This window comes from Musa acuminata, chromosome BXJ3-8, assembly GCF_036884655.1.
Source record: "Musa acuminata AAA Group cultivar baxijiao chromosome BXJ3-8, Cavendish_Baxijiao_AAA, whole genome shotgun sequence".
Taxonomy (NCBI): Eukaryota; Viridiplantae; Streptophyta; class Magnoliopsida; order Zingiberales; family Musaceae; genus Musa; species Musa acuminata.
Genome location: NC_088356.1, coordinates 5,187,559 through 5,213,738, shown reverse-complemented (window position 1 = coordinate 5,213,738; position 26,180 = coordinate 5,187,559). Strand labels below are relative to the sequence as shown.

The 26,180-nt window shown below is 38.6% G+C and overlaps 5 protein-coding genes across 9 annotated transcripts; 1 reads left to right on the top strand and 4 right to left on the bottom strand.

The window, feature by feature from the left end:
- Nucleotides 1-2,072: 2,072 nt before the first annotated feature.
- Nucleotides 2,073-3,510, bottom strand: LOC135582407 (momilactone A synthase-like). Its single transcript, XM_065165097.1, has 3 exons — nucleotides 3,248-3,510; nucleotides 2,887-3,143; nucleotides 2,073-2,812 (listed from the first exon to the last, which is right to left on the bottom strand). The coding sequence occupies exons 1-3, from the start codon at nucleotides 3,283-3,285 to the stop codon at nucleotides 2,280-2,282; spliced, it is 828 nt and encodes a 275-aa protein (XP_065021169.1). The 5' UTR covers nucleotides 3,286-3,510; the 3' UTR covers nucleotides 2,073-2,279.
- Nucleotides 3,511-5,624: 2,114 nt separating this feature from the next.
- LOC135646030 (casparian strip membrane protein 2-like) lies at nucleotides 5,625-6,644 on the bottom strand. Its single transcript, XM_065165098.1, has 3 exons — nucleotides 6,321-6,644; nucleotides 6,116-6,239; nucleotides 5,625-6,032 (listed from the first exon to the last, which is right to left on the bottom strand). The coding sequence occupies exons 1-3, from the start codon at nucleotides 6,599-6,601 to the stop codon at nucleotides 5,817-5,819; spliced, it is 621 nt and encodes a 206-aa protein (XP_065021170.1). The 5' UTR covers nucleotides 6,602-6,644; the 3' UTR covers nucleotides 5,625-5,816.
- A 475-nt stretch (nucleotides 6,645-7,119) lies between these two features.
- Nucleotides 7,120-9,483, top strand: LOC135646031 (ubiquitin-ribosomal protein eL40 fusion protein). Its single transcript, XM_065165099.1, has 5 exons — nucleotides 7,120-7,277; nucleotides 7,371-7,457; nucleotides 7,538-7,640; nucleotides 8,836-8,902; nucleotides 9,299-9,483. Exons 1-5 carry the CDS (start codon nucleotides 7,175-7,177, stop codon nucleotides 9,323-9,325), a joined length of 387 nt encoding a protein of 128 aa, XP_065021171.1. The 5' UTR covers nucleotides 7,120-7,174; the 3' UTR covers nucleotides 9,326-9,483.
- A 1,601-nt stretch (nucleotides 9,484-11,084) lies between these two features.
- Nucleotides 11,085-20,686, bottom strand: LOC103993567 (protein transport protein SEC23 D). The gene is made up of 14 exons (XM_009413673.2): nucleotides 20,212-20,686; nucleotides 20,065-20,130; nucleotides 18,563-18,616; nucleotides 18,289-18,461; nucleotides 17,958-18,144; nucleotides 17,660-17,805; nucleotides 17,431-17,585; nucleotides 17,175-17,256; nucleotides 16,966-17,081; nucleotides 14,474-14,569; nucleotides 12,812-12,935; nucleotides 12,185-12,459; nucleotides 11,640-11,854; nucleotides 11,085-11,512 (listed from the first exon to the last, which is right to left on the bottom strand). The coding sequence occupies exons 1-14, from the start codon at nucleotides 20,537-20,539 to the stop codon at nucleotides 11,301-11,303; spliced, it is 2,229 nt and encodes a 742-aa protein (XP_009411948.2). The 5' UTR covers nucleotides 20,540-20,686; the 3' UTR covers nucleotides 11,085-11,300.
- A 598-nt stretch (nucleotides 20,687-21,284) lies between these two features.
- Nucleotides 21,285-24,900, bottom strand: LOC135645199 (DNA polymerase II subunit B4-like). 5 transcript variants are annotated; one of them, XR_010498690.1, is made up of 5 exons: nucleotides 24,586-24,890; nucleotides 24,103-24,221; nucleotides 22,026-22,170; nucleotides 21,564-21,641; nucleotides 21,285-21,425 (listed from the first exon to the last, which is right to left on the bottom strand). XR_010498690.1 is itself a non-coding variant. In XM_065163356.1 (4 exons), exons 1-3 carry the CDS (start codon nucleotides 24,828-24,830, stop codon nucleotides 22,049-22,051), a joined length of 486 nt encoding a protein of 161 aa, XP_065019428.1. In that variant the 5' UTR covers nucleotides 24,831-24,890; the 3' UTR covers nucleotides 21,285-21,641; nucleotides 22,026-22,048. The 5 variants fall into 5 exon arrangements, 3 of the variants coding, with proteins under 3 accessions (XP_065019428.1, XP_065019429.1, XP_065019427.1); XR_010498691.1 differs by having other exon boundaries at nucleotides 21,564-21,636; XM_065163356.1 differs by having other exon boundaries at nucleotides 21,285-21,641.
- Nucleotides 24,901-26,180: the final 1,280 nt, after the last annotated feature.

Genomic DNA, 26,180 nt, shown 5'->3' with positions numbered 1-26,180 from the left:
TGTTGGAGCCTCGAAAGCTTGAGAATATGTGCGGATAGTGTTTGCATGGAAAACATTTCTGATGACACAGTACTGAGGGAGAAGAGGTGAGATGACATGAGAGTGGTGTGTGACTTACCAATGGGTCCTTGGCTGCCACTTGCTGCTAGAGAAGTCATTTTCCTAAGATTTAAGTCAGCTCAGGAGGGAAGATAGAGAATCTTTGTGTGCTCTGTTGCCAATTCAACTTGTACTCCCACAACGCAGTCATTTATATTCATTGAAGGTTTGCTTGATGTGAGGGTCCGAGCTGATGTGCACATCCTTGTAATGCTCATGTCACCACATTCCAATCCCACACACACACGCTCTCTCTCTCTCTCTCTTACCTGCATCCACCATGTTCATTGCTTCGAGGACAGGAAGATTAAGCAGCTGGAAGTAGAAGTAGTGGATCCTCTTCCACCCTAATATATGACTCTCGATACTCAATCTACCATCACAGCATCCTCGAAGTAGAAGTAGATGGAAGACAGCAGCATCACTCACTGAGAAAACCTAAATGGCGCCAACTTCACTGCATGCTGATATCCTCGAGCCGAAGATACACTTTGGTAGTGACTCCAAGGAAGATGATGGGATCACATGAATGAGTTGAGACATTAATGGAGATGAGCAGCTCTTACTACAAGCGTCTGACGGACAAGGAAGAAGCTAACAGGACGGCATAAACAATGGGTGCTGTGTTGCTTCAGAAACATTGCTTCCTGCTGCCAACTCACTCTGACATGGTATTAAGAGTAACATTTAGCCAATCCATTCAGTGAGAATGAAAGCTCACAGCAGCTGGTTTAATTGCATTCAAGCCGGTGTCTGCCCACAAATAACACAGCAATTGATGATGGATGGAAAGCTGCTGGTGAAATCTCTGAAGAAGCTAAATACATCACCAGCAGGTGCCAGCAAGACATGAACTGTAATGCAATGACATAAACATCGTTTTCGCTCACCCAAAGCATGGATTAAGTGATGGCTAACATCCTATGATGCTGCTGCATTTCTACTTCTTAGCCCAACTTCTACAAAGGAACTCTGTTCATTTGTTATGTATTCTAATGCAATCAGAGCACTTGAAAGGCCTTTCAGTTTCGTTAGAGTAATTAATTCGGCACATCCTTGTTGATCTGGAGACTAAATGTTCATAAACTCTCTCTCTCTCTCTCTCTCTCTCTCTCTCTCTCTCTCTCTCTCTCTCTATATATATATATATATATATATATATATATATATATATATATATATATATATATTCCAACTTTTGAAAGGATAGATATGTATGAACCCACTAAAATTTATTTAAATGAATAAAATGGCAGCCCATGACAATTAAATGAGGAACCTATTTATTTAGAATCTAATTCTTAATATTCATAATCTCTTAAAAATTTAATAAAATAATAATTTATTATTTATAATACTTTTTAATTTTAATTTTATTATTATTTTTCTTCCCCATAGCCTTCGCTTGCACACCCTATTGCCATCCATTCTCTCCACTATCCATGCACTTTAGTAGACAATTTGAAAAGGTTTGGAATATGACTTTTTTTTTTTGTTAATACAATAAATCTGATATCTTTCGAGGTATTACGGAATGTATATCATCTTAAAAATATTAAATTATTATAAAAAAATATCAAAATTTATTTCTCACCTTCTCTTGATTTTTAGTTTATCTAATTTCATCATCTTTCTTTTTTCATTATTTTATGCCATCTTCGACAATTAAGAGGAGGAGGAGAAGAAGAAGAAGAAGAAGATAAAAATAAATTATAAATTATAAATTAAGGACATATATATCTATTTATAAAGGGATAAGTCATGGATATTTAAAGTTCTTAATATAGCTTATGAATAATAATAAAAAGTAATCTCCTAAAATTAACCATTTGCAAGTAGAGGTGTGAAGTTGACTAATTGTGCAGCCCATTTCTACCCTCTATATGGGCTTTGATGGATTGCGCCTAAGGCCCAAACTATCAACACACACAGGCTAAAAGCTAAAAGCTAAAAGCTAAAGGGATAGCAACACATCGAGCAATGTTCTCATTATTGATGGGAGTCCTAAACAGCACACAATGGAAAGGATACCGACACATCGAGCAATGTTCCCATTATTAATGGAGTCCTAAACAGCACACAACGGAGCTCAAGACTCTTCAACAGCAGCAGACAATGGAGCTCAAGACTCTCCAACAGCAGCACACAAGAGGAGGCCATCGTGTGAAGATTCCTCCCGTCTAAAGAGATTCCTCCCGTTTAAAGAGATTGAAGGAAGGATAGGCCACCGAGCATCCTCCATCGAGCACAAGGTTGTGCCCACTGACGTACTTGGAGTCGTCGCTCGCCAAGTAGAGCACCGCATCGGCCACGTCCTCCGTCCCCAGGCTCACCCCTTTGAGGTTGGCGACGGCGGTCATGGCCATGTCGAAGGCTTCGCCCTCGAGCCCCACGTATCTCATCGCCAGCGGCGTCGCCGCCGCCGCAGGCGACACGCAGTTCACCCGGACGCCGAACTGGCCCAGCTCCGCCGCCGCGTTCTTCGTCAGCCCCACCACCGCGTGCTTGGAGCAGGTGTACGCGTGCGCGGCGGCGGCGCCGATGACCCCCGCCAGGCTCGAGGTGGTGATGATGCTCCCCTTGCGCGCCGGGATCATGACGCGAGCCGCGTGCTTCGTCCCCAGGAACGGCCCCACCAGGTTGACGCCCAGCACCCGCTCGAAGTCGGACTTCTCGCACTGGAGGATGTTATGGCAGGCGGCGCCGGTGATGCCTGCGCTCTCATCATCAGTATCTATACCTTCGTGCCGAATGACTCGACGACAAGAGCAGCGGCGGGTGCATTACCGGCGTTGTTGAACATGATGTCAAGTCGGCCGAACTTTGCGACGGCGTGGTCGACCGCGGCGCTTACGTCGTCTTCGCTGGTGACGTCGCAGTGGATGAAGGAGGCGGCCGGGCCGAGACCGCTGCAGACTGCGGTGCCGAGCTCGTCCTGGACGTCGGCGACGACGACCTTGGCTCCGTGACGGCAGAAGAGCTTGGCGGTGCACTCGCCGATGCCGCTGGCTCCACCGGTGATGAGGGCAACCTTACCTTCCAATCTGCACCAGTAGCAAGCACCTTCAGATCCACCGTTCTAGCAGTAGAACCGGTTTAAACCCTCACCTCCCTCACGAATAGCAAGAAAAGAAACTATGAAGCTTACTTCTTTGCGTCGGCAGGCAGATCTGAGCAGGTTGCCATGGCGATCGATGCGACAAACTAGTTGTGTGGAATGGTTCGGTAGGCGTTATCTTATACTACAAGATCTAAGACCAACTGAGCATCTACTAAGATGGGATTCCCATACCATGCGTTCCGTGAAGCCAATTCCACGACAAACGATACTAACAATGGTGACTGCTGAGTAGATGATATAAACATTTGTACCAACAATAGAGATTTTTCCTCATTCTGACTCATATCCTCTAGAAAACGAGTGCATCCTTATCTTTCTTTCGTCTGTCGTCTTCTCCGATCTCATCTGGGATTAATAAATGTGATGCCGCATTCAACCTACACAAAAACCAATGGTTTTGTCCCGTCTCCACTTTGTTTCACTGTGCGTAAGCATCAGAATGCATGTGGTATCATGTGATCACCGTAGACATAGAACTGGTCCCATCCGTGAGGTGACCGATGAGTTCATCGGTCGATCGTGTGAGGACAGTTGCGCCACCATAAGTTATGGGTGGTGAGCGATAGTGGCGTGCAACCAACAACAGACGATCATTGCATCGTTGACTTCGACGATGACTATAAAACAAAATTAGGGTTTTCAAAGAAAATAATACTTTTACCCCTTAAAAATTATAAAAAATCTAATCTATGTCCTTAAATTCAACTTTAATAGTTATGCCTTTAGAAATTAACTATTTTCATTATATATCCTAAGATAAAATTATAGTTTTGCTCTTTAAAAAATATTATTATTACTTATATCCTCAATTATAAAATTAATTAATTAATTAATTTTATTTTAATTAAATATTTTGATCAGACTTAATCATGAAATATTTTGACTACTTGATTGAATTTAAATTCGATCTATTGAGTTTTGATCAAATTCAGAAAATAATAAATTTTGATTAACTTTAGTCTTAATGGGCCTAATTGAAATTTCTAATCTATATTCTCACTCATAATGCTTTTGCTTTTGGGAAGGATATGAATCTGATGTACTCCATAATAAATAAAACTTTTTTGAATGATATCGAAAGATATACATTATAAATTTGATATATTATTATTTAATTTTAAATTTTAATATTAATTTTTTTATGTAACAAAAACATAAGGATAATGTTTATGCTTACCGTCACATCACTGACATATTACTTGGTTATGTTGATAAGTTCAAGCTAATAATTCATGAGAACTCTTTGAGTTCTGACTTCTTGATAGAATTAATAACAGTGCTTCGGCCTTACTATTCTTCGACATATGTTAACATCTGAGTGAATAGGCACTATGTGCTTCGGCCCTATTAGTTTTTGTTTGATTCTTACACAGTATTTATGCACCTTAGCATATGTCATATAACAACAATTAGTCATATTTAATTTAATTTTCTCACTACAGCTTTGATAAGGGCAAAATTTATTTGGAAATTGACACCAACAGAATAGTAAAGATAAAATGAACTATTTTTGAAATCATATATTTTCTAACTAAAATCGATTACGAAGCATCGACTATCAATATTAGGTTTCTTTCTTTCTTTTATCTCTCCAAACTCTCATGATACTCCGTCTTGGAGCTATACTAACCTAAGCATCAAAGAATCCAACAACTTAGTCTTCCACAAGTACCCAAGGAGTTCTTTGGAATTGAAAGACCTTGCTAGCTCATAGAATCATCACAGCTCAAGAGAACACAATAACTCGGGAGAGTTCGACAGATTAAGGGCTCCACCTCATTTCTTTGGGAGGAGCTTGAAACCTCCTCGGCTTGTTCCTTGGGTTAGAGGTGACTTGCATCCACTTTAGGCTCAACCCATATTGGATTGGTCATATCGTCCTGTTTAACTTGAAAGACGATAAAAACATATATCTTGTTAACATATCATATCATCTTAAATGATTTTTTTATTTTATCTTCTATGAAATTACGTGCCATTATTTATGATGAAATTCTTTACGGTACATCATTATATTTCAATACATCATAGAACATCAATAAGATTTAGATTCAATTTGCAAAATTTTTTTGGGTCTATTAGATGTCCATATGAGTAAAGTTCATCCATAATTAGGCCGTCTTATATATCCAATTTAGGTTGGGATTTCCAAATTCTCACAATAATTGCTAATTTCTTAAAGCAATACTCTTTGTTCTCTGGACGACTATGATATATATACTACACTAAGAATTAGTTTAAATATATCAATTATATATATAATATATAATTGAAGATTTCTAAGATTATTATATAATTGGAAGTCAATTAATAATACAGAAATGTGGCAGATATATATATTATATATATGCTCAGTCACATCCGGCTTCATTATTCAACCCAATTTCTCTCTTATATTATAAAGACAATGATCTATTTGAGTGGAAAGAAGTCTTGAAGAGAAATTAATATCATGGAATCGTCGTGTAAGTATCAAATCGCAGAACAACACAACGCAACACGTTCGAACTTTGGCATCACAGAACACGACGGAGAGGAGATAGCAAAGGACTTGAGACCTGCGCACACACCAGAAAGAGAGCGACGGCGTCGCCCGCTAATGCTTCCGCATGACAAGGGCGGACATGACCACCAAGACGAAGAAGAAGACGACCGCTATGAAGGACGCCACGACGGCTCCGCTGATGCGTTGGCAGAACCCATCGAAGCGCAGGCAGATGGCGATCCAGTTGGCCTTGGCGTCGCCGTTGTGAGCCAAGTACACGATGGCCGCCGCCGCGGAGGCTGCTGCTGTCGTCAGAGCAACCATTACCTGCATTCGGAGACATGTCTGAGATGATCAGAAGCTGACACTGACTCTACGTAGCTCGAAGACGATCGGTAGTAATAGCCTACTGTGTCACAGATGAATAGCAGAAGCCGGGGACCGATTGCTCGTGGCCGGACCATGATGGCGAGGGAGAAGGGGAGGGAGAGGACGAGGTAACCTGCCGCGATCGCATTCGCCACCACGAAGAACCTGCGACAACAACGAACGAAAACATTGGTAATTGCAGTCATGATTTCTGTGCTTACTACGCATGTAGCCACCATTACTGACGTGAGTGCGGGCAGATCGGCGAAGTTGGCGTGGAACTGAAAGAACTCGGTGAAGAAAGGGAGGGTCTCGTTGGTGGTTCCCATCGTTATGGCGGCGACGAGGGTAGCAGCGATGCCGCAAAGCCTCAGGATGAACTCGAACAGGGCGACGCCTCTCTGCCATCCCCCATCAGCACCGGTCTTCCTGAGAAAGAAAGGGAAGCGGGCAGGAGCAGCAAGAGGAGCTTTTCTGCTGGCATCGGACCCCTCGTTTGCGATCGCTGTGGCTTCGCTGGTGTTCATCTTGGATCCGGCTGGTGAGTGATGGATGAAGCTTGTAGGAGATGGATTCGGCTGTGACGAGCTTGTCTGCGACGGTGGTGGTTATATAGTCGAAGAAAAGCTGGCAGCCACCGAGACATTGGTGGAGAGGGTGAGCTGTGTGAAGTAAGTGGGAGGTGGTGGTGCAGCTCCAAGCGGCAGGAAGGGCTTCTGGTAATCACCTAATCTGCATGATGAACTCCAAACCATAAAGCATTCGCATTTACAGGTAGAATAAAGACATTGTTCGAGCACCGATACAATATCTTTAATCTGCTAATACTAACTCACATGGGCTGTTATATACGTGGCCCAAAAACGTGCTGGTCCGGCCCAACTAAGAGCTAACAAATCGTTGGGTTCGACCCAACCAACACCGGATCCGAACTCCGCATGCCATAACCGAGTAAAAGAGCAAATAGACCCGACGAATGAGGGTACTTTCGTCACTTAGAAACTAGGGAAGAGAAACCCTAGTTGAATGGTCCTATAAGAGTTCGGCGTGGATGCGTTGCGAGGGTTTCCTTCACGGGGGAAGGAGGAGAGACGATAAAGATGCAGATCTTCGTGAAAACCCTTACGGGGAAGACCATCACCCTCGAGGTCGAGAGCAGCGACACCATCGACAATGTGAAGGCCAAGATCCAGGACAAGGAAGGTACTCTGCCCGTCGTTGCTTGGTTCTCGTTCGATCAGATCTCGTGTTCTTGCTCTGCGTATGTTACCTTTACGATTTTGCTGAAAAATGTAGGGATTCCGCCGGACCAGCAGCGACTGATCTTTGCTGGGAAGCAGCTCGAGGACGGACGGACCCTCGCCGACTACAACATCCAGAAAGGTGGATATATCTCTTTCTCCTTACTTTGGATCCCTGATGAAGTTTTGACTAGGATTGTGGTGTTCTCTGCAACGGTGCAGAGTCGACGCTTCATCTGGTGTTGAGGTTGAGGGGCGGCATCATCGAGCCTTCTCTGATGGCTCTCGCCAGGAAATATAACCAGGAAAAGATGATCTGCAGGAAGTAAGTAGCCTTCCGACCTCTTTACCAACTCATATTCCTGTTTGGAATTTCTTGGTTCTGTTTTGCGTTTGGATAAATTGCTATTACTGTGATGTTTTAGAATCCTTATGAATCTTATCGTTTGCTGGTAACCATTTCTTTATGATGTAGCCATCACCACTCATTTTTCTCATCTATTGTAGCTGATAAACGAAGGCAAACTTTTCTTTCGATTGTCTACTGGTGATACTTAAACATATGGTTTCTCATTGTTCTCTCTGTTGCTGATCATAAATTTCTTTGTGATGTTGTGGCCTATTCATCAGCTTGTTGGCTTAGGTTCTCTTGATGGACATCCTTTTTGCCAGATAAAAAACACGATTAAGCATCACATGTCAGGTGCCATGACTTGTTTAAACTTGCAAGGAAAGGTTGAGGGATAAAAGCTTTATATTCCAATTCTAGGCTTCGACCATGTATGTCTTATGAACAATTGAAACTGGTAACCCATTTGAAGATAGTGCCGTTTGTATGAGTTTTTCTACATAGTATCAAGTATCGACTTTGGCGGTGTCAGGCGTGAAGTTTTGTAAGTTTTGGTATTGTGATATTAACAAAATTTTATGTGCTAAGCACTTATTTTTATTCATATAGCATGTAAGACTTTTTTTTTCTCCTGGATGCCATATATTAAACTGTTATGATAGGCATATTTCGTCTGCAATGATCTTTTATTTCCATGCCGATCTTTCCTTTCATCGCCGCACAGAACCGTGATGCTCTCTTCGCATTGCACATATTGATTCTTCCCATGTTACTATCAATACTGAGCTCATTTTACTGAATAACATTAATGCTTCAATATCTTATGCTTTGCACGTGAGCTGGTTTGTATTTTTTTTTTATCGATTAGCTAACATTGTGTACGTCATATTATTAAACCAAATATAAGTTGTTGCTTTTCTGTAGTATTGTTTTTGGTGTCACACACATGGTCTTGTATTTAGACTGGTTCATTGAAAAGCTGAAGGTGCTCTAGCAAATGTTAATATAATGGTTGCATATAGAGGATCCTTGAACAACAAGAGACAGTCAACTAAAGTCAAGATTCAATTTACTTATTTTACGACCATCCAATGGTCGCTTTGATATTATGAATCCATCGTCTACCTCGTTTGCTGTGCAATTTACTAACCATCCTTGTATTTCTATCTAGATGTTATGCGAGATTGCACCCAAGGGCTGTCAATTGCCGCAAAAAGAAGTGTGGTCACAGCAACCAGGTAACCAATTTGTGAACTCGGATACTTGATATCTTTGCAGTGTTTGGTTTGATTAGTTTTCGTGACAACAGTTAAGACCCTCATAACAGAGTTAAAATTTGCATGTATCTACTTTTTTAACACATCTACTGCATTTTTTGCAATTTTTTTCATTTTGTTTTTTTAGTTCATATATATAAATGCTTAGAAATTAGATAGACGTAAATGTGTTTAGAAAAATTTCTATTGGTCATTCAAAAATGTTTCTCTTAATAGAGTCATCGCAAAGAAGGTAAATATATTTCTTCTGAAAAAACAAACATCCGCAGAGATGACAATGACATGTTTATAAGCTTTTCTTTTTTATGGTAGTCGATTCCACGCAAGACTCACGGATTTCTTTTCTTTAAATTACAGCTGAGGCCTAAGAAGAAGATCAAGTAGGCGTGTGTTTCTCGTACTGCAGGTGCAGAAACCAAGTATGCAACTTGACCTATTATTAGATATGGTCTGCTAAAATATATGTTAGTTTGATGTCAGACTTAATTATGTTTGTGAACCGCAATCAAGCAAAGAACATGTTCACTCATGGTTTAACACAACATCTTTAGTTTCTACCGATTGCTGGTATTTCTAAGTTTTGCCAAGCATCTTTAATTTCTGCTGACTTGTATTTCCAAAATCAGAAAATATAGAATAATTAGGTCAATAAATTACTAGTCAACAGCTTTGCAGGAATTAGGTTTGCCAAAATAAGTTAAACACGGCAAATAGAACAGCATTCCATTTAAACAGCTTTGCATATATATTTATATAACCCAAAGGTGTGTATTGAAACATAAAACAGTGTATTCAGTCTTGACCCTACAAAAGCAGGAAAGAAAAACATAGCAATGCTCTTGCTGTTGTTTTTTAGTTGTAACAATCTTACTGGTACAATCAGGCCCCTGAGGTCGATTTAAGTTCTTGGAGCATAGCCTATTCTTCCTCTTTATTTCCTCGACTGATTCTGTCTTCCTACTCTTTCCCTGAAGAAAAAGAATAATAATCATAAGAACATCCGAGTTTCCAACAAGCTACAGATAATAAGACCTATATGACTGCAACTCTTTCTGGATCAGAGCGCTCGCTGCCAAGTAATATCCTTAGATCAATGAATGCTAGTGAAATGACTTTTAACTGAAACCTAAGAGGTTGATTATGTAATCACTTTAATACCACAATGGCCTTCTGCTCCGCCGCCGCTGCTGCGCTCGGTCGCCTGATACGTGTGTTCAGGGATCTGGGTGGGTTTCCGCCCTTGCAAAACTCTGAGCCCAATTGAATCAGCCTTTACCCTGGAATCAGGTTAACCCGCCGAGCTCGTGAATCATTGGTTTTCATGTAGGCCCCCGTTATTCGTTTTCTTAAAAAAGTTTTTTACTTTTTCTCTATTAGTGTTTTTCTAATTATTTTCATCGAACACCATTTAAAAAAGAAAAAAACACATAATCGCTCTTATACTTACTTGTCAATCGTTGCCCTCGCCCTATTACCTTTGCCCCCACCCTTGCTCCATTTGTGCATCCTTCCTGTCGAGCAGGTGATTGTGGACGAAGAGGGGAGGGGAGGGTGATGACGATCGTGTCATCATTATCCTCGCCCATGTGGCCTCACTTTCGTCACGATCCTCACCATCATCATTATCATCACCATTAATCGAGACTACAACTTCTTCTATTCTTTTTTATGCCATCCCCTTTGACCTCTCGAGCTTCATCTCTCGTTTTGTTCATACCCTCTCTGGCTACGTCGCACCGAGCAAGGATTGAATGTACATAAGTGCCAAGTCCATCTGTCTTATTGGCTTCTAGATGAATACAAGATCAAGAAGTCTATAGGGCAAAGAAAGAGGGAAGGAGAGGCCAGAGTGACAGGACCTCGTGGTGGTTTAAAGACGAAGGAGCATAAGAGTAATTTCATCTTTTGAAAAAAAATTTCTATTGAAAAAAATGAAGAAAAAAGAGATGCGTATAAAAAAAAGAGAGTAAAAATAAAAAATTTTCTGAGAAATTTACTCCACATTATATATATATATATATATATATCATCATTTTGAGGTTTTCACCCGTTTCTTTCCTTGTTATTGTGACTCTGTTATACCAATAATTACTAATGATAATATTTGTTCGGAAAAAAAAGATTTTATTATCTAAATTCTGTCTAATAACAGTGAATACAACATTTTGCTATTTCAACGCACAAGGGTCCAAAATCATGATGTTCTTTGGCATGCTGTTCTGATCCCAAAAAGAAAGAACAGGAAAAGAAAGAAGCCGGAAGCAATGAAACATCGTAATAATAATGCTAACACTTGGGGTTATAATGGTCTACCTCTAAATAAGACACTATTTGACCCTTGCATTGATCTAAGAAGTTTCTACTTGAGGTACTCTAGTACACCCCGGGAGATCTCCTCAAGAAAAGAAACAAACCCCATGATGCTGGAAAGATCGCTTCCATCAATGCTTTGCTCTTCGATGAGATATTTCTCGAACGCAGTGGCATCGTCCTGCCCTCCACGGATGAACGTAAGCTTTGGTGTAATATTCCTCTCTTGCTTCAACTTGTTGATTGTTGCTCGTAGAAGGCCTGAAACATGTTATGTCATACGTTCAGGTTGCTAAATACTCAACATTATGGGCTTAGGCAAAGTAATGGCGAGCAAGCTTGCAAAAATGTGAAACTAAACAATAGAGATAGCGACTCGATAACTTACAATCATGAGGGGGAGGAAAGGGAATTGAAGAATCAGCTGTCGGAGAATAGTACACAATAATATTAGTGAAGGCATCCAAGAGGAATATGGGGCTTCCGCTCGTGACGAGAGCAGCGTGACTTAAAGAGTGGCGTGGATATGCTTGTTGGTCTGGTGTAGTGTAAGAAGAAAGTAATGGATATATTGCTCGTTGAAGGGGTGTGGGCTCCAGTGCACTGCAAAGAACAATAAAGATTTATACACAATACTACAAGTCATATAGGAAGAAAATGCTTGAAGCAAAAAATAGTTGCAGTCAAGCCATAACAAGCTAGATGATAATGTCAGATAAGCAATATACTTGTCAGATTGAAAATTGTTGCTCTGATAAGTGAAGATGAGAAAAATCTCCATGACGCTAAATATTGGATCTATTCATAGTGAAAATTGTCAATATCCATTGTTTCTAAGTACTAAAGATCACACAAAGATGGATGGGCAAAATTTTTTAATGTCTTTGATCAGAGTGGAGACTTTTAAATGATGGGTTTGAGAAATAAAATTACCTGAAGAGGCATTGCAAGTATATTCGATAATCTGGGTGAATGCCTTCTTCATGTAAGCGGAGAAGAGGATTCCTCAGCAAGGCAAAAATAAGCCGAGGTATGGGCTGCAATTGTGGACATTGCAAGAATGCAACATCAACATGCGAAGTTGCATTCCCGATGTTGTTGTACACAAGTCTATAGGCATCATTGTATTGAGCAGTAAGAATGACCAGCCAATCATGGAGCAACATCCTGCCCTCTCTGACCCCTTCCTTAAAGGTAGCTAAAATTACCTGAAAGAAAAAGGAGTATGCAAGAATAAGATTATTTTAATACAGCAATGCTGGTTTTTTATTAATATGAACACTACTACAAGAAAATATCAAAGCTAAATGTCATGTCTTCTCGATTCTCGATAAACATCAATTTCAATTTAAGTAGAAACCTGAAATAACTATTAGCAATAGGTCACACTCTTGCATGCAAATACTGAATCTGCAAATTTTGAACTTCAGGAATTATTTCTGCATGATCAGCCTCTCCCAACAATATTAAGAGCTTAAGAACTTGAAATTGACTTAAAGACCAAAAATGCTTTAAGAGGATATCAGATCACCATAAGAAAAATGATGTTACAAAGATTACCTTATGAACAAGAATGGATAACAAAGCTTCAGGATCAACACTGTCATAGAGTTCATTTATATTTGACGCTGATCCATACTGCAGTGTCCTTATTCTTAGCCGTCTTTTGAGGCAAAACTTTGAACTATATACAAATACAGAATGTCAAATTATGTGAAAGATATTGAATAGATAAAGCAAGCAAAATCTGTGGAGACATCATACTAAGACAGATGAGGACATTGCCCAGTATGACATCAGCCGGCAGAGAAGGCATAAAATAGTTCAATTCCTCATAACCTAACAAGTCAATATAAGAAATTTTCATCTTTACTATTTATCATTAGAACTGTCAGACATATTTACTAAGTCTAAATCCAGAATCTCTTTTAAAGTAAATTCGGATATACACTACATTTTACCACTGTGTTCAACAAAATGTTTTGTAGCTAAATATTTGCAACTAATAATTACAAAAAAAAAGGATAGCCAATACCATTTATGAAATCTTATTTATGATTAAAAAAGCTTTCAGTATATCAAATGTTCCATGTAGATTTTGATCTTTTGATGCAGCAGCTGATCTTTGTTAACTTCAAAACCTAGTGGATGCTACGGCATGATTGTACCTGCCTTTCTTTCCTCCAATTGTCCAGCCAATCCATTTCTCATTGAAATCTAATATATCGGTCATTAATTCTTTCTTTCCAAACAGATAATATTGATTTTCTTAACTTAAGCAGCTACAGAAGTCTGACACTTCTTTAATCAATCACCAGTAGAATCATTGCAGAGAGAATGATTCCTGCCTCATAAATCAACCAATCTGTAAATTTAGCACTCTACAACTTTAAGCATGATAAAGAGGATTCTAGATGGGTGCAAGCGGTGTTATTGCTGTAGTTCTACAAAATTATTATACCAGTGAAACATCATGAGAATCACTAGTTCACAACCGGACTAAGATTCGTAAATGTCCCATCACTTATTAATGGAAAATGTTACGTCGCATTGTACTTCAACTAATCGGTCTTTTTTTTAAAGATACTTTTGCATTTAATGCTGGAGGGAGAGGAGACACAAACGGCAAAATAAATATGTATCATGTGTAAGAATGATGTCTGTGCACAGAATTCTACAGGACAGGAATGAAATATGCTCAAATAAATCTCCAACTAAATTAAGTGGAAAGTCATATTATGCACAAACATGCAAAAGTCAACTGACATTTCCATGGAATTTCTCCTTATTAATAATACAACTGAAACAACTAATTTCAAGCAAACACAAGTACCAAAAGAATTAATTATAACAAGCTATAACTCTTTAGTTATTCATCAATCTTCAACAAATGATATGTCCAATAGCACGCAACTCTTTTCCTCGTCCAAAAAGGTGAAAAAATAGGCCAATGGGCTACTCAAGTCTAATCTGGTTCTCCAAAATCTAGACCCTGATCAATGAAATTTTTTTTTTGAGATACAATTATACTTTAATGATTTCAAACTTTGAAACAAATATTATGATATTCATTCCAAATATCTGAAAGTTGGTGTATATGGACACTCAGTCACAATCATTTGGAAAATCACTTGATCTTACACTTTAAGTAACAGCATAGATGCAAAACACTGTACAAAGTACAAAAGGTACGTACATCAGAAGTTATTAGGATATACACACCTTGTGGAAGAATTTGATTCAGAAATGCCAGTATCCTCCCGAGGAACAATAATACTATACTGAAATGCAACCTGTAGAACTGGAGGTTCTGTATGCCTGAAAAACAAAACAATTACAATATCACCTGCCCTGCACGATAAATAACCACTGATCTCTGCAGAGAAAAATGCCAAGAAGTTGGCAATTAACGCTAGAACAATGAACTAAAAAAAGTGCACGTTGAACAAAATAGTGACATATATGAAAATAATGACCAAATGAATGGTGATATATCTCTGAAGCTGCAGAAATTCAGAAAGAGAGAAATACATGTTAGAACAGGGAAAAAAAATTGAGCAAAGGAAATCACTATACAAATAAGATAAAGAGAAAACTCATCTAGGTATAATAAGTTGGTATACTATGTTTTTGGTAGATTAGCAAGCTTCCTTTTGAGCATTACCATGTTATTAAGGTCCTACTACCTATTGTCAATTGCAACCTCTGATGTTAACAGGGACTCCATACCTTTCATGGTATGGTTATCACCTCAGATAGCAAAATTCTACCCAACAATCGAACATTTCCAATATTTTGAATTCCTTTTTCTCGTTCCTCAACTTCAGCTCACCATATGAAAATTGTCCTCATCCAAGATGTCAAGAAATAATTTATTGCTAACTTCACTTCTCAAATTAAGTTAAGCTAAACTCTCCCAGAACAACAAGAAAATGAAGAATCTACTTTCTTAATCAACAAGACATTTCCTGATTCACTTCAAATTTGCCCCTAGCATTTCAGTTCAGTAGATATTGCATCCCCCTAAGAAATCTACACCTTAAGGTGATCAAAAGGTTGAGCAATTGCTTGCTGCAATGTAGATCTCCATGTTAGTTCTCCTAGTGCAGCTTGAGCTTTTAACTGGACACTCTTTAATTAGTTCTCCTAGTGCATCAACTGCAGCTTCAAAACTCCGAAGAATTGTGAGCGTCAATCCTCAAGGTACAAGAAAAGACACTTGGTTGGATGAACTTAGCATTCAACCCAAGTTGATGACAGTTCATTGGAATTTCAACTGAGAAGAATCTGTTGAAATAATATTGCATATATTAAATGACATCGAAGCAAATATCAACTTTTGAGGACTATATGTTCAAACTGTTTACAATCATGGTCTAAAATCAATACTGACTGGCGGCCCAGTCAGCATGATACTAGTACGAGTTTACTAACACTTGGTACTGTCACGACCTGGCTCTTTTGTAACACTCCAATTGATCTCATATTGGAAGTGGACAATAATAAGATTGACTTATAAGGGTTTGATGAATGTACTACTGTAAACTTCAGCTTTAACATTTTGGCAAACCAGGTTGTGACAGATATGGATTGATACTATTTGAACCAAAGAGAAGAGAGAGAGAGAGAGAGAGAGAGAGATTGGCAGAGGAGATGCATAGCAAAAGGATTAGGAGGCAATGACACAAAGGTGGAGACCTCATTGACATGGATGAGGTGGCAATAACGTGAGGCAGCAATGATCCAGATGAGGCAGTGGAAACATGGACGGTGAGGAGGCTTCGAAGGAGGAGGTCGTGACCGAGGACAAAGAGAAGGTGGTGGCTGATGAGAAAAGGAGTAGGAGATGAAGAAAAGGAGGAAGACAAGAATCGGAAGAGGCAACGACAGCACAGGCAATGGAAGAGGTAGAGAGAGGAAGGAAGGAAGTAAAACAGACAAATGTCAACTTATATTATGAGCTTACCAGGCTTTAAGATTTGTTTTGGACCACCAGACCAAGTGAAATTGTCAGTCTGTACCAACTGTAAAGTCAAAATTGTAAACCTTGACTCTAATAATAATATGCTGTGGGCAAATGTGCAGAAGAACCTTATTTGAATTGCACATTTATATTGATAAATTTCCATAAACTTACATCATAGAATAGTGCACTTTTTGGATATTAGCTTTTATGCTAGATATAAAACAATCTTCATTTGATTGCAAGACCATACTTTGCCACAAGATAGTGAACTATTTTCTGTATATTTTAAGTTTAACCTACAATAATGGACTAAAAGAGAAGGCTGAAACTTCTTGATCTGTCACCATATCAGATCAAAGTTTGAGCATATTTGGAACGAAACCAGCCCAAATTTATTCAAGGTATGCAAAGAGAGATAAACAAATAGCTATTGACAAGTTTGCTAATCACATTAAGATGCCATTTCAGACTTTTTCTACAAGCGTCTTATACCTTCTCTGGAACTCACACAGATGGACCAGAGTAAAAATTTGAAAACTAAGGTAGTTTTTTTTCTGCCTGCTACTGATCAAGTGAAAAATCAAGAACTAATGTTGCATGTTTTTTGACAGAAATTTTCAATAAATATTTGAAGTGAGAATTAGGCATGAGTTTGTGTAAAAAGAGAAATTAGCTGGGCACTAACAAGTTACAGAAAGTACCATGCAACAGAATGCCTTTGATTTGGTATACAGAAAAAATATTATACCTGGAGAAACCGCTAGAATTGGCAAACTCAAAGTCATATGCATATGTGGCAAAAGGATCACAGCAGATGATATGTTGAACACTTTCATACTGGGGATCTGGAAAAAAATGACCATACTGCCAGAAGCAAAAAAGAATAAGCAATTAACTAAACGGAATTACATAAAATGAATGATACCAATAAGTTGAAAGCTAAGTTCGTTTGCATACCGAGTAACCAATTTTGAACTCGGAAGATGTCCTCAATCTTAATATACAACCAAATGCGTATGAGCGACTCAGCATTCGGTACCTGTTTAAACATTCAAGGTAAAATCAGACCACCTTCAACTACAAAGTAATGATTATTTGTCTAATACAATAACAACAAGGTCCAATGTAATAGACTATCCCTAGTTAATTTACGAGCAACATACGTTCATAATTTGTCAACCAATTCGAATATTTTAGTCATCTCTACACTCACATGTCTTGTGGAAGAGTAGAATCATCCATGTTTGCATAAAGAAACAAAGAACCACCACTTTCGATACTAAGATATTTAAGGGAAGCCAAATCTGTGTATTCATCTGTAACAGCAAAAATGTCCACACAAACACCTGCTTGAACAGCAATAGCAGCCTGTGATATGCAGTCAGCATTTGCATTTCCAAAGGTGCAATATAAAATACGATTACTAATCTAGACAAAATTACCAGATCCTTGTAGAATGGTGTCTGTTCAGGAAGCAAAGCACGGTCTGCATCTTCCCTCTTGCTGGCATACTGTTCCCCATAGCGTCCTGTATCTAACTGTCCAGCTCCATAATCTGGAGGACCAGACAAAAACACAAATACCCTAGCTGTCCTAGTTGAAGAAAACAATTATACATTCGTTAGATACAAACATGAACAAAAAATACAAGGAAACAATTAAATCCTATTTTTCTAGAAAAAGAAATTAGTTCTAGGAAATACAGAAAATTTAGAGATAGTGGTTAAGACTTTGACACACCCAATGCAAATGTACTCCCATATTCTGAACTAAGGTAATCAATGAGAGCTGTCATGGCTACTCCAAATCCCCTGCCACCTAGCAACACACCATCAAGTCCTTGCCCTGCAGCAGTTGTTCTCTCCCAGGAAGTTGTAGGCTTCAGTGTCTCAAGGGCAGCAGCAATACGATCCTTGCAAGTTTCCACCTGTTTACAAACAACCAACCCAATGAAGCAGACCATTTAAGTGCAGATGACCTATATTACAATAAGTCAAACTGACAGCCAGTCAAGTTGGAATCTGGCATTATTAACCGAGAGAGCAATGGTATGACATCGGAGTTAACTTACTGGAGCTAAAAATGAAAGCAATGGCATGACATCTTCAAGATCAACAGGTAATCTGCCTTCTGAATCAGGAGGGATGAAAACATTTTTCACAACTGCTATCGGACCTTGAACATCATATATCCCGACCTTGTGACTGAATGTAACCAGACCAAACAAGGATCCTGGCACCAAAGCTGTAAAACAGAGTGGAAGAAAATGGGAATCAAATTAAAGAATATCAGCTGCCATGAGTTGCTAAGAAGCTTCTTAAGTTCCCAGGTCATCAAACCCTCACCTTCAAGAGCTGCTAGAAGAGAACTTTTGACAAGTTCTAAGAACTCTTCAGAAGCTGCAGTAAAGTTAAACAGTACCAACTGAGATTAGTTCTTGTTGCACATTGTTAAAAGGCAAAACACACCAAATAAGAAACTCATTGCAAGGGGCTTAGTTGAATAGACTAATGTGGTACCAGTAAGCTCTCTGTTGACACCAGTATGCCAACCATAAGATCGAAAGAAATTCATAGTAAATATTTATGATATAGCATGATAAGAACAGTAAACAGCATAGCTCAGACTCTGCAGCATTACCAAGGCAACCGATATTAAGGATGATGTGCAGAATTTGCAACTAAGAATACGGCTGTAAGAGATGCAGGCCAGAATGTAATTAGCCAGACGTGGGCAGCTATCTTGCCATCAATTATGAAAGGCATAGGGAAACCATTCTAGCTTGTGTTCTTAACAGTTATTAGCTATGAATGTAGAGGCCACAATAGTTCACCAAGAATCAGCCAAAACAAGGACAGGTGCTATGCATGAACTCAACAAGGTCAGCAGCTCTATAAATTGCATCAGAAGATGAAGAATGTATTCTTTTGGCACGCCCAACACTTCTACCCATTAGTAGCAGCAACCTATTCCTCGGAAGTAGCTTGACTAGTAATTAGAATTGGAATCACTCCATAACCCCTAGAAGAAGGATTATATATAATCTATCCATTAGGATTATATACCCATTAGGTAGTTAGTGGCATAGCTTCCACCTTGATTGCCATATAGCCACTATCTATCTTCACTCTAAGTTCTTCCGGTCCATCTTCAAATATCATCAGCCTCCATTACCAACTTCTTACACAAGGAAGCAACTTCAGACATTCTGAATCTACATCAGACATCATGTCCTCCATGCGATGTCGTCTTATATGATTTTGCTGAGACTTCTCTATGGTACCAACAATGAACCATGGAGCTGACCATTATTCCTGCAGTAGCATCAAATCAAGCCAAGAAGTATATCTTGAGTTTGTCTGTTGCAGCACACTCAAGGTTATAATTCCCTTTTTCTCCACCACCATCTATCTCTTTGTCTTACCCCTCAAGGGAAAAACGAGGTAATAATATATTCGACCACAAGCTGTACCCATGACCAAACTGAGAAAAGCCGACAGTGGAGATTCTTTGTTCTAAGTCATATGGCTTAGTTAAGTATGTTGGCACAATTAAATATAACCTTCTAAAATCCATTTTTCAAGTAGCAAAAGACAATTAAAATAAAGTATGACAGAAAATAGAATACGTTCTAACAAGATCCTATGAAGATCACTGAAATTTTCTGGAAGTAAGAGAGCATCCCACAGTAAACAAGCCTCAAATTGATCATCTCAAGTTGCATCCAGCCATGGAACGCACAAGGAGACAACAAAACCAAGAACATACCAATTCAAACAGGACCAAGAAACCTACAGCAAAAGAATTAAATTGGGCAATGATAGAATGGGCGTTTTGCAGATCTTACAAGACAAATCCACCGCCGCTACATAGACCGGTCGAGCCTGTATCTCCGCTTCGCCAGATCCCTCCACTGCTTACGAAACCCTTTGCTCAATCAGATAGATCCGGAAGACTCCGAGAACCACATAAATTCAAGATACGGAGAGATCACCTGGGATCTCGAGGTCGATGAAGGAGGAAGACAACTCAGGGCAGTCGTGGGGGCGGGCGTATCGGTCAAGGGTGGCGGAGTCGAGGCCGTTGAAGGAGCCGCAGAGGGCGCAGGTCCAGCCCCAGCGCTCCAGCTCGCAGAGGGTGCTGAGGTAGGCCCAGCAGTTGTCGCAGCGAGGGAGGAGGTGGCCGCCAGAACCGTAGATGGGAACGGCGCCGCGCTCATCGGCGGGGGCGAAGGGCGTGACGGTGGCGCCCCAGGGGAGGCCGGAGGATTCGAGGGCGTCGGCGTCCACCGGGAAGCGGGAGACCGTCGCCCGCACCGCCATGGATGATAGGTTGTTGATGTCGATCGATGGGATATCTCAGCGACGACCGGAATTGTATATAGCTGCGAAAAAGCGAATCATGAAATCTGAATGCTATACCGCCGTCACGGATTCTTGTATTCATTGGAGGCCTAATGCAGATGTTACTGTAGGTTAGGGTATGCCTTCCGTATAAAGGAATTATTCATATTATTTATATTGAACAATTTACTTAAAAAATTCACATAATAGGTATTTACGTGCTGCGTCCCGCTTTTCGATATTTACTAATATTTCAAATGCTCAAAAAAACATACTCGTACACCTATAAATTAGATTTATAAATCTATAAAAAAATAAAAAAAGATAAAAATAATAGAGTAATTATTTATATCATATTTTTCTTCGACCATAAAAGTTTGAGGTGAGTTAAATAAATTTTACACTTGTAAATAAACTATGTTATATTTGATTATAAAATTAAGATAAAAATATACAAAATTGGACTATAAAAATTCATAAAATTAACATGTGGATTATAGATAACGCTAGGAAGAAGTATTCTTCCACCAAATTGGTTGTATAAATCTATAAAATAATAATAAATAATAATAATAATAAAGAATAAATATTTATATCATTTTTTTAATCGTGAAAGTTTGAGACGAGATAAGTATAAAATTGTGTTACACTCAGATTGTAAAATCAAGATGAAAATATATAAAATTAGACTTAAAAAGAACCCATAAAATCAACAAATCAGGGATTATAAAAGATAGGATAGGATGGCATAGGACAGTCGTATCAATACATGTTCATTTGTACTGTACATAAGAGCTGCAACCAATTGTCCATTTTAGAGTGGACTGGTTTTCCTCCTCCTAAATATATCAAAAGACGTCTCCATCTGTAGTAGAAAATTTATCTTTAGTTTTTTATCTGACCTGAGCACTTCCAAGTCTTAGATGAATATGAGACTAAATATGGCCTTTTAGAACAAATAAACAACCAACTCAGGATCTATAGTCGGTTTCAAGAGTAAGACCTCGATAGCAGCTGATCATTGGATTATAACCTCTGAGCAAGTAAATAGATTGCGTTGTTTGGAAGCGGCGTGTCTAATCTGCAACAAGCATATGGAAGTAAGCTAAACATCCAGTAAATACTAGTTTGGTTAACAGCTCATCCAATGTACTGCTCACATGCACAACATTTTATGGATTAAAAGAGGGTGAGAGAGAGTTGTATAAAGATGCAGAATTAATAGTGAAGACTGCGGTCTCCATTGCCTTCGGTTCACCCCTTAGATTTATATAGTATACTAAAATCAATTCCAAATGATAAAGGCATTAAACTTCAAAGAAATTGTAATCTGGCACATCCCTGTTGAAATATCTCCTCCACCCTTTGATATTTTAGGGATAGCTAACATGATCCTTCTACATAATTCCTTAGAACATCATAGAAGAAATCACTGAAAAATTAGATAAAGACGGTCGTTCATTACCATTGGCGCTTTGTCTTCCCTGCTTAGTCGTCTGAACCATCTCCCCCATCCTCCCCATTCTGGGTGGACAACTCATCTACTTTCCGTTTCTTAGTTTGTCTTCCCTTTGATCCAGACTTCTTTACTGCATTCTTTGTTCTGAAATCTGTAAGAATGAAAGGCTTCGTGATCATTATGAATCCTTGCATGATCTATTACAGTATCAACAAATAGGTAACTGCGAGGAGGCATTCAGCAAACAAGGTGAAAGTCCAGTTGCAAAAGCTATCAGATTGCTTGTAAGAGCATAATTGGTAATTGATCTTGTGAGCACAATGGATATACGGGCATGCAAACACTGCAAAGCGAGGTCTACAAAACAAAAGGTCAATGTCTTGTCCCATCTAACAAAAAGGATGGCAAATTGAAGTAGGTGCATAAGTGGGGTTGTTTGAAGTTATGACATGACAGTCTCGAGAAAGGAGAAAAGTTATAGCGTATTGGAAATAAAACCACAGTGCTAACTTGCATTATTTTTGTACAAATTACATAGGTGACGACCATCCAGAAGCATCCAAGATGTATGCACTGAGGGTTGACAGGCACACGATGATGGAAATGCACCAATAAGCTACCTTCAAGTACTTTCTGAACATAGCAGTCACAAGTGAAGGAATTGATCATGGTCACAAGGATACAAACCAGTAGACACCACTGGCTTCATGGAGTGATCTAGATCATTGATTTCTCAGAAGTGATTCCTGTTACCTTTTCATGGTTCTCATGATCTATGTAATATAGGTTGGCAATGCAAAATGGTATCATCCCAATCAATCCTTCAATGAACCAAACAATATCCAGATAGTTTCCTTATTGCACCCCAATGTTGACTGCTCACACCAGTTTCTATGTCCAAGTATTTAGCTTGGTTTCTCCTTTCTGAACCAATTTGTCTACTTCAGAGCTCCTTCCTTTGATGTTGCACATCATAGATAAAAATGACAAGTAGAATTTCATAGTGTGAAATTTGGAAGTCATACCTCATATTGTTTCAATTGCTAACAATTAATTTTCTAAATTCTAACTCAACAAGGCTAAAATTGCTAAAGACCTCTATAACATAGTTACAAGACTATAGTTGATATGGCCAGCAACACTTTAATCAATTACAATTTACTTAAAGTCTGAAGTATATATAAAGAACTAGGTAAAGACGAACTAAGTTCATCAACTCCATTTCAAATCAAGGAACTCTACCACACCCATAATGTGGTTTACACAAATGAGTCATTCACATCCAACATGTTTTTCCTCATCCTCCCTATGAACTAGTTAATTGATGAAACTATAGAAATTAAAAATTATCCCAAAATCATCAATTCTTTAGCACATACAACTCAAAAGTTCTATACCCGCGAATGTACATCTGTCTTCACAAATCTAACTTAAAAGGAAACCATCCATCAAATAGGAAAGAAAGCAAACCTAGTGCATGAGGCTTCACAATTTACACTAATTCATGATCTACTCCCTAGGAATGTCCACAGGATGAAAATTCCAAAAGTTGTAAATATAACAGTAGACAATGAAACACAGGACAGCAAAGAAAATAAATAGATCGGCAACCTACAAATTTCAGTCTAATCAATAAGAGTCTAAGATATATTAGTTTTAACAAAAATGCTAAGCAAGGATTTAAAATTTGCCTCACTCACATGTTGCAGGATCTAGTTATGCATCTTGATAAATGGTGCAAATGCCAAGATGTTTTAGGGCAAAATTATATATCAGCAGTAATTTCAAAACAGACGTCAAAGTTCCAAACTTGCAGCATAAAATCTAACATAGAAACATGAAATACTCACATGTCAACGGGCCACAATATTTGTGAATGATAGAATAACTAACAAAATAGATATTGAACTCATTAGAGCAATGATTTCTGCAAACATATTTAAAATGTCAATGTGCATGAATCTATATTTGCAAATAAGTATATGATGACATGACTTTTATGAAAAAGAAACATGCTTGGCGTAACAGTAAGCAAGAATGAAAGACTAAGAATAGTTTCATAGAATTAGAGCAAAATACTAACCCTCCAAAGCAACTTTTAGAGGCTCAACGAATTCAGGAAAGTCAATTTCCTCGAGTGCCTTGAGAACATCATCAGCATTAATTGTCTGTCTCTTTGATTCCTTGCAGATATCGTTTGCCCTACATGTAGTCATATCCTCAATTTCAGTCAATAAGGAGCAAAAATCATCAAACTGTCCCACAAGCAGTCACTACTTGTGACATCACTAAGCAAGTAATAATCGAGTTCTATTTGTAGCACCATGAACACTTAGCACAGTACATAAGAAAACCATTAACCAAAAATACAGAACTGCAGCAACAATAAATAGTCGATCTTGCAAAATCTATTTATATACGATCGAAGCTTTTCTACGAGTAAATATCAAATACGTCGACTGCATTATCAATTCCCCCAAAGATCCCTGTCAAACTCCAGTAGCAGAAACCCTAGAAGATCCCGCAAAACGCGAAACCGAAATAGAAACCAAAGAAGGGGGCTCACGTGGCAGAGACATAGTGGATGAAGATGCGAGTGCTCTCCGAGAAGGCAAGCAGCGCATCCTTTTGTACCGACACATCCTCTTCCTCTCCTCCGGAAGCCAACTGGGAGAGTTTATCCTTCACCACGCGGCGCACAATCGCCTTCGGAAGCTCCTCCACCTCTGCCCTCGGTGCCTTCTTTATCGTCATCGTCGCCTCCACGGTCGCCGGGGCCTCCCCACTCTTCCCGGCTCCTCCTTCCGCCATCTCTCTCCTTTCGGTCTCAAAAATAACCCCCCCGGGTTTCAGGGAGACCGTCTCCGTATTGTATCATCCGTCTTCGTTTGTAAATTTACATTTTTGCTCTTATGTCTTTGTATGGCGCTATTACCCGACTCTTTATTTCCCAACTATTGTCAGCCTCTTTTATTACAGATAATTTCTTTAAAATAATAATAATAATAATAATATATTATTTTACTCTTTTCAGACTGAATATATATATATATATATATATATATATTCTATTATTTCATCTACCTACGAATCTCTTCCGTAGCTAATTACGGAGTTATATTATATATATGATTAAATTTTGATTATAAGTATTGATTATTAGAAAATAATTCAGTTATGATATAATTTCTTATGAGATAATCTGGATGGAATAGACTTTCCTAATTACTTATCGTCTCGTCTATAAAAGATAAAATCTCTCATAAATAATATAATAGTTATGAGATATTATAGATATTCTATCATCTCATGCTCCTTAATTCATCTCTCATTATGGTTTGTTGAATGATAGAAAGAGAAAAAAAATGAGTTTAGCGTTTTTTTGCTTGTAACTTTCAAATTGGACGTTAATGTGCCTACGGATCCCAAAATTTTTTTAAGTAACATCAAAAAGTATACATTATAAATTTAATCTATATTTTAATTTCTAACATTAAAATATTTCATAAAATAATGGCATAATCATAATTTTTATACTTATAATTAGTATCACAGCTATATTTTGAAATCAAATACTTTATCATAAAAATATTTTAGATTTATTTTGTATTTAGATTTATTTATTAATATCTTCGCTTACGAAAATATATTATTTAATTTTAATTTATAATGCTCAAACGATTCGCCTATTTTGTCGATCTACTTTATATCTAGTCCGTCTTATCGTCTGCTTGCGGGTAATGTAAGATTCTTTATAATCTATGGATCATTATCGACAGCTTGCTATCAACAATAACATTATTGGGGGTAACAACCTCCAATGGCTGCCAACCCAATCATGAGCAATGATTGCATACAAAATGAAAAGCGACATGGGGCCTATGGTGATTACAGTGTCACTACTTGTGGCGAGTGTAGTAGAGTCACTACCTATCACGACTGTGATAACTATAATAGTGTCGTGCCTATGGCAGCTATAGTAATGCCATTGTGGCATTTGCTAGTTGTACCTTACGTCAACTAGATATCAAAGGTCACGATTCCTAACGGTTGCATAGCAAACACATGGGCATGGGGGTTATTGATCAGCACAAAGGGACGATTCGTCGATGACACTCTTTTAGCAACACACCACATAGGTGTTCCACCGGTGAGGAATGC

Excerpts from the sequence above, each read along its gene's own strand:
- LOC135582407 (XM_065165097.1), bottom strand. The coding sequence starts at position 3,285 with ATGGCAACCTGCTCAGATCTGCCTGCCGACGCAAAGAA. Across the intron at positions 3,144-3,247 it reads CTGCCTGCCGACGCAAAGAA|ATTGGAAGGTAAGGTTGCCC; the intron begins GTAAGCTTCATA and ends CTACTGGTGCAG. Across the intron at positions 2,813-2,886 it reads CATCATGTTCAACAACGCCG|GCATCACCGGCGCCGCCTGC; the intron begins GTAATGCACCCG and ends ATGAGAGCGCAG.
- LOC135646030 (XM_065165098.1), bottom strand. The coding sequence starts at position 6,601 with ATGAACACCAGCGAAGCCACAGCGATCGCAAACGAGGGGTCCGATGCC. Across the intron at positions 6,240-6,320 it reads GCCGATCTGCCCGCACTCAC|GTTCTTCGTGGTGGCGAATG; the intron begins GTCAGTAATGGT and ends TTGTTGTCGCAG. Across the intron at positions 6,033-6,115 it reads TGCTATTCATCTGTGACACA|GTAATGGTTGCTCTGACGAC; the intron begins GTAGGCTATTAC and ends CTCCGAATGCAG.
- LOC135646031 (XM_065165099.1), top strand. The coding sequence starts at position 7,175 with ATGCAGATCTTCGTGAAAACCCTTACGGGGAAGACCATCACCCTCGAG. Across the intron at positions 7,641-8,835 it reads GAAAAGATGATCTGCAGGAA|ATGTTATGCGAGATTGCACC; the intron begins GTAAGTAGCCTT and ends ATTTCTATCTAG. Across the intron at positions 8,903-9,298 it reads AGTGTGGTCACAGCAACCAG|CTGAGGCCTAAGAAGAAGAT; the intron begins GTAACCAATTTG and ends TTTAAATTACAG.
- LOC103993567 (XM_009413673.2), bottom strand. The coding sequence starts at position 20,539 with ATGGCGGTGCGGGCGACGGTCTCCCGCTTCCCGGTGGACGCCGACGCC. Across the intron at positions 14,570-16,965 it reads AATTCTAGCGGTTTCTCCAG|GCATACAGAACCTCCAGTTC; the intron begins GTATAATATTTT and ends TTTGTTTTTCAG. Across the intron at positions 11,513-11,639 it reads CTTTCCTCCCCCTCATGATT|GCCTTCTACGAGCAACAATC; the intron begins GTAAGTTATCGA and ends AACATGTTTCAG.
- LOC135645199 (XM_065163355.1), bottom strand. The coding sequence starts at position 24,830 with ATGGCGGAAGGAGGAGCCGGGAAGAGTGGGGAGGCCCCGGCGACCGTG. Across the intron at positions 24,222-24,585 it reads ATCCACTATGTCTCTGCCAC|GGCAAACGATATCTGCAAGG; the intron begins GTGAGCCCCCTT and ends GACTACATGTAG. Across the intron at positions 22,171-24,102 it reads TCTAAAAGTTGCTTTGGAGG|ATTTCAGAACAAAGAATGCA; the intron begins GTTAGTATTTTG and ends TCATTCTTACAG.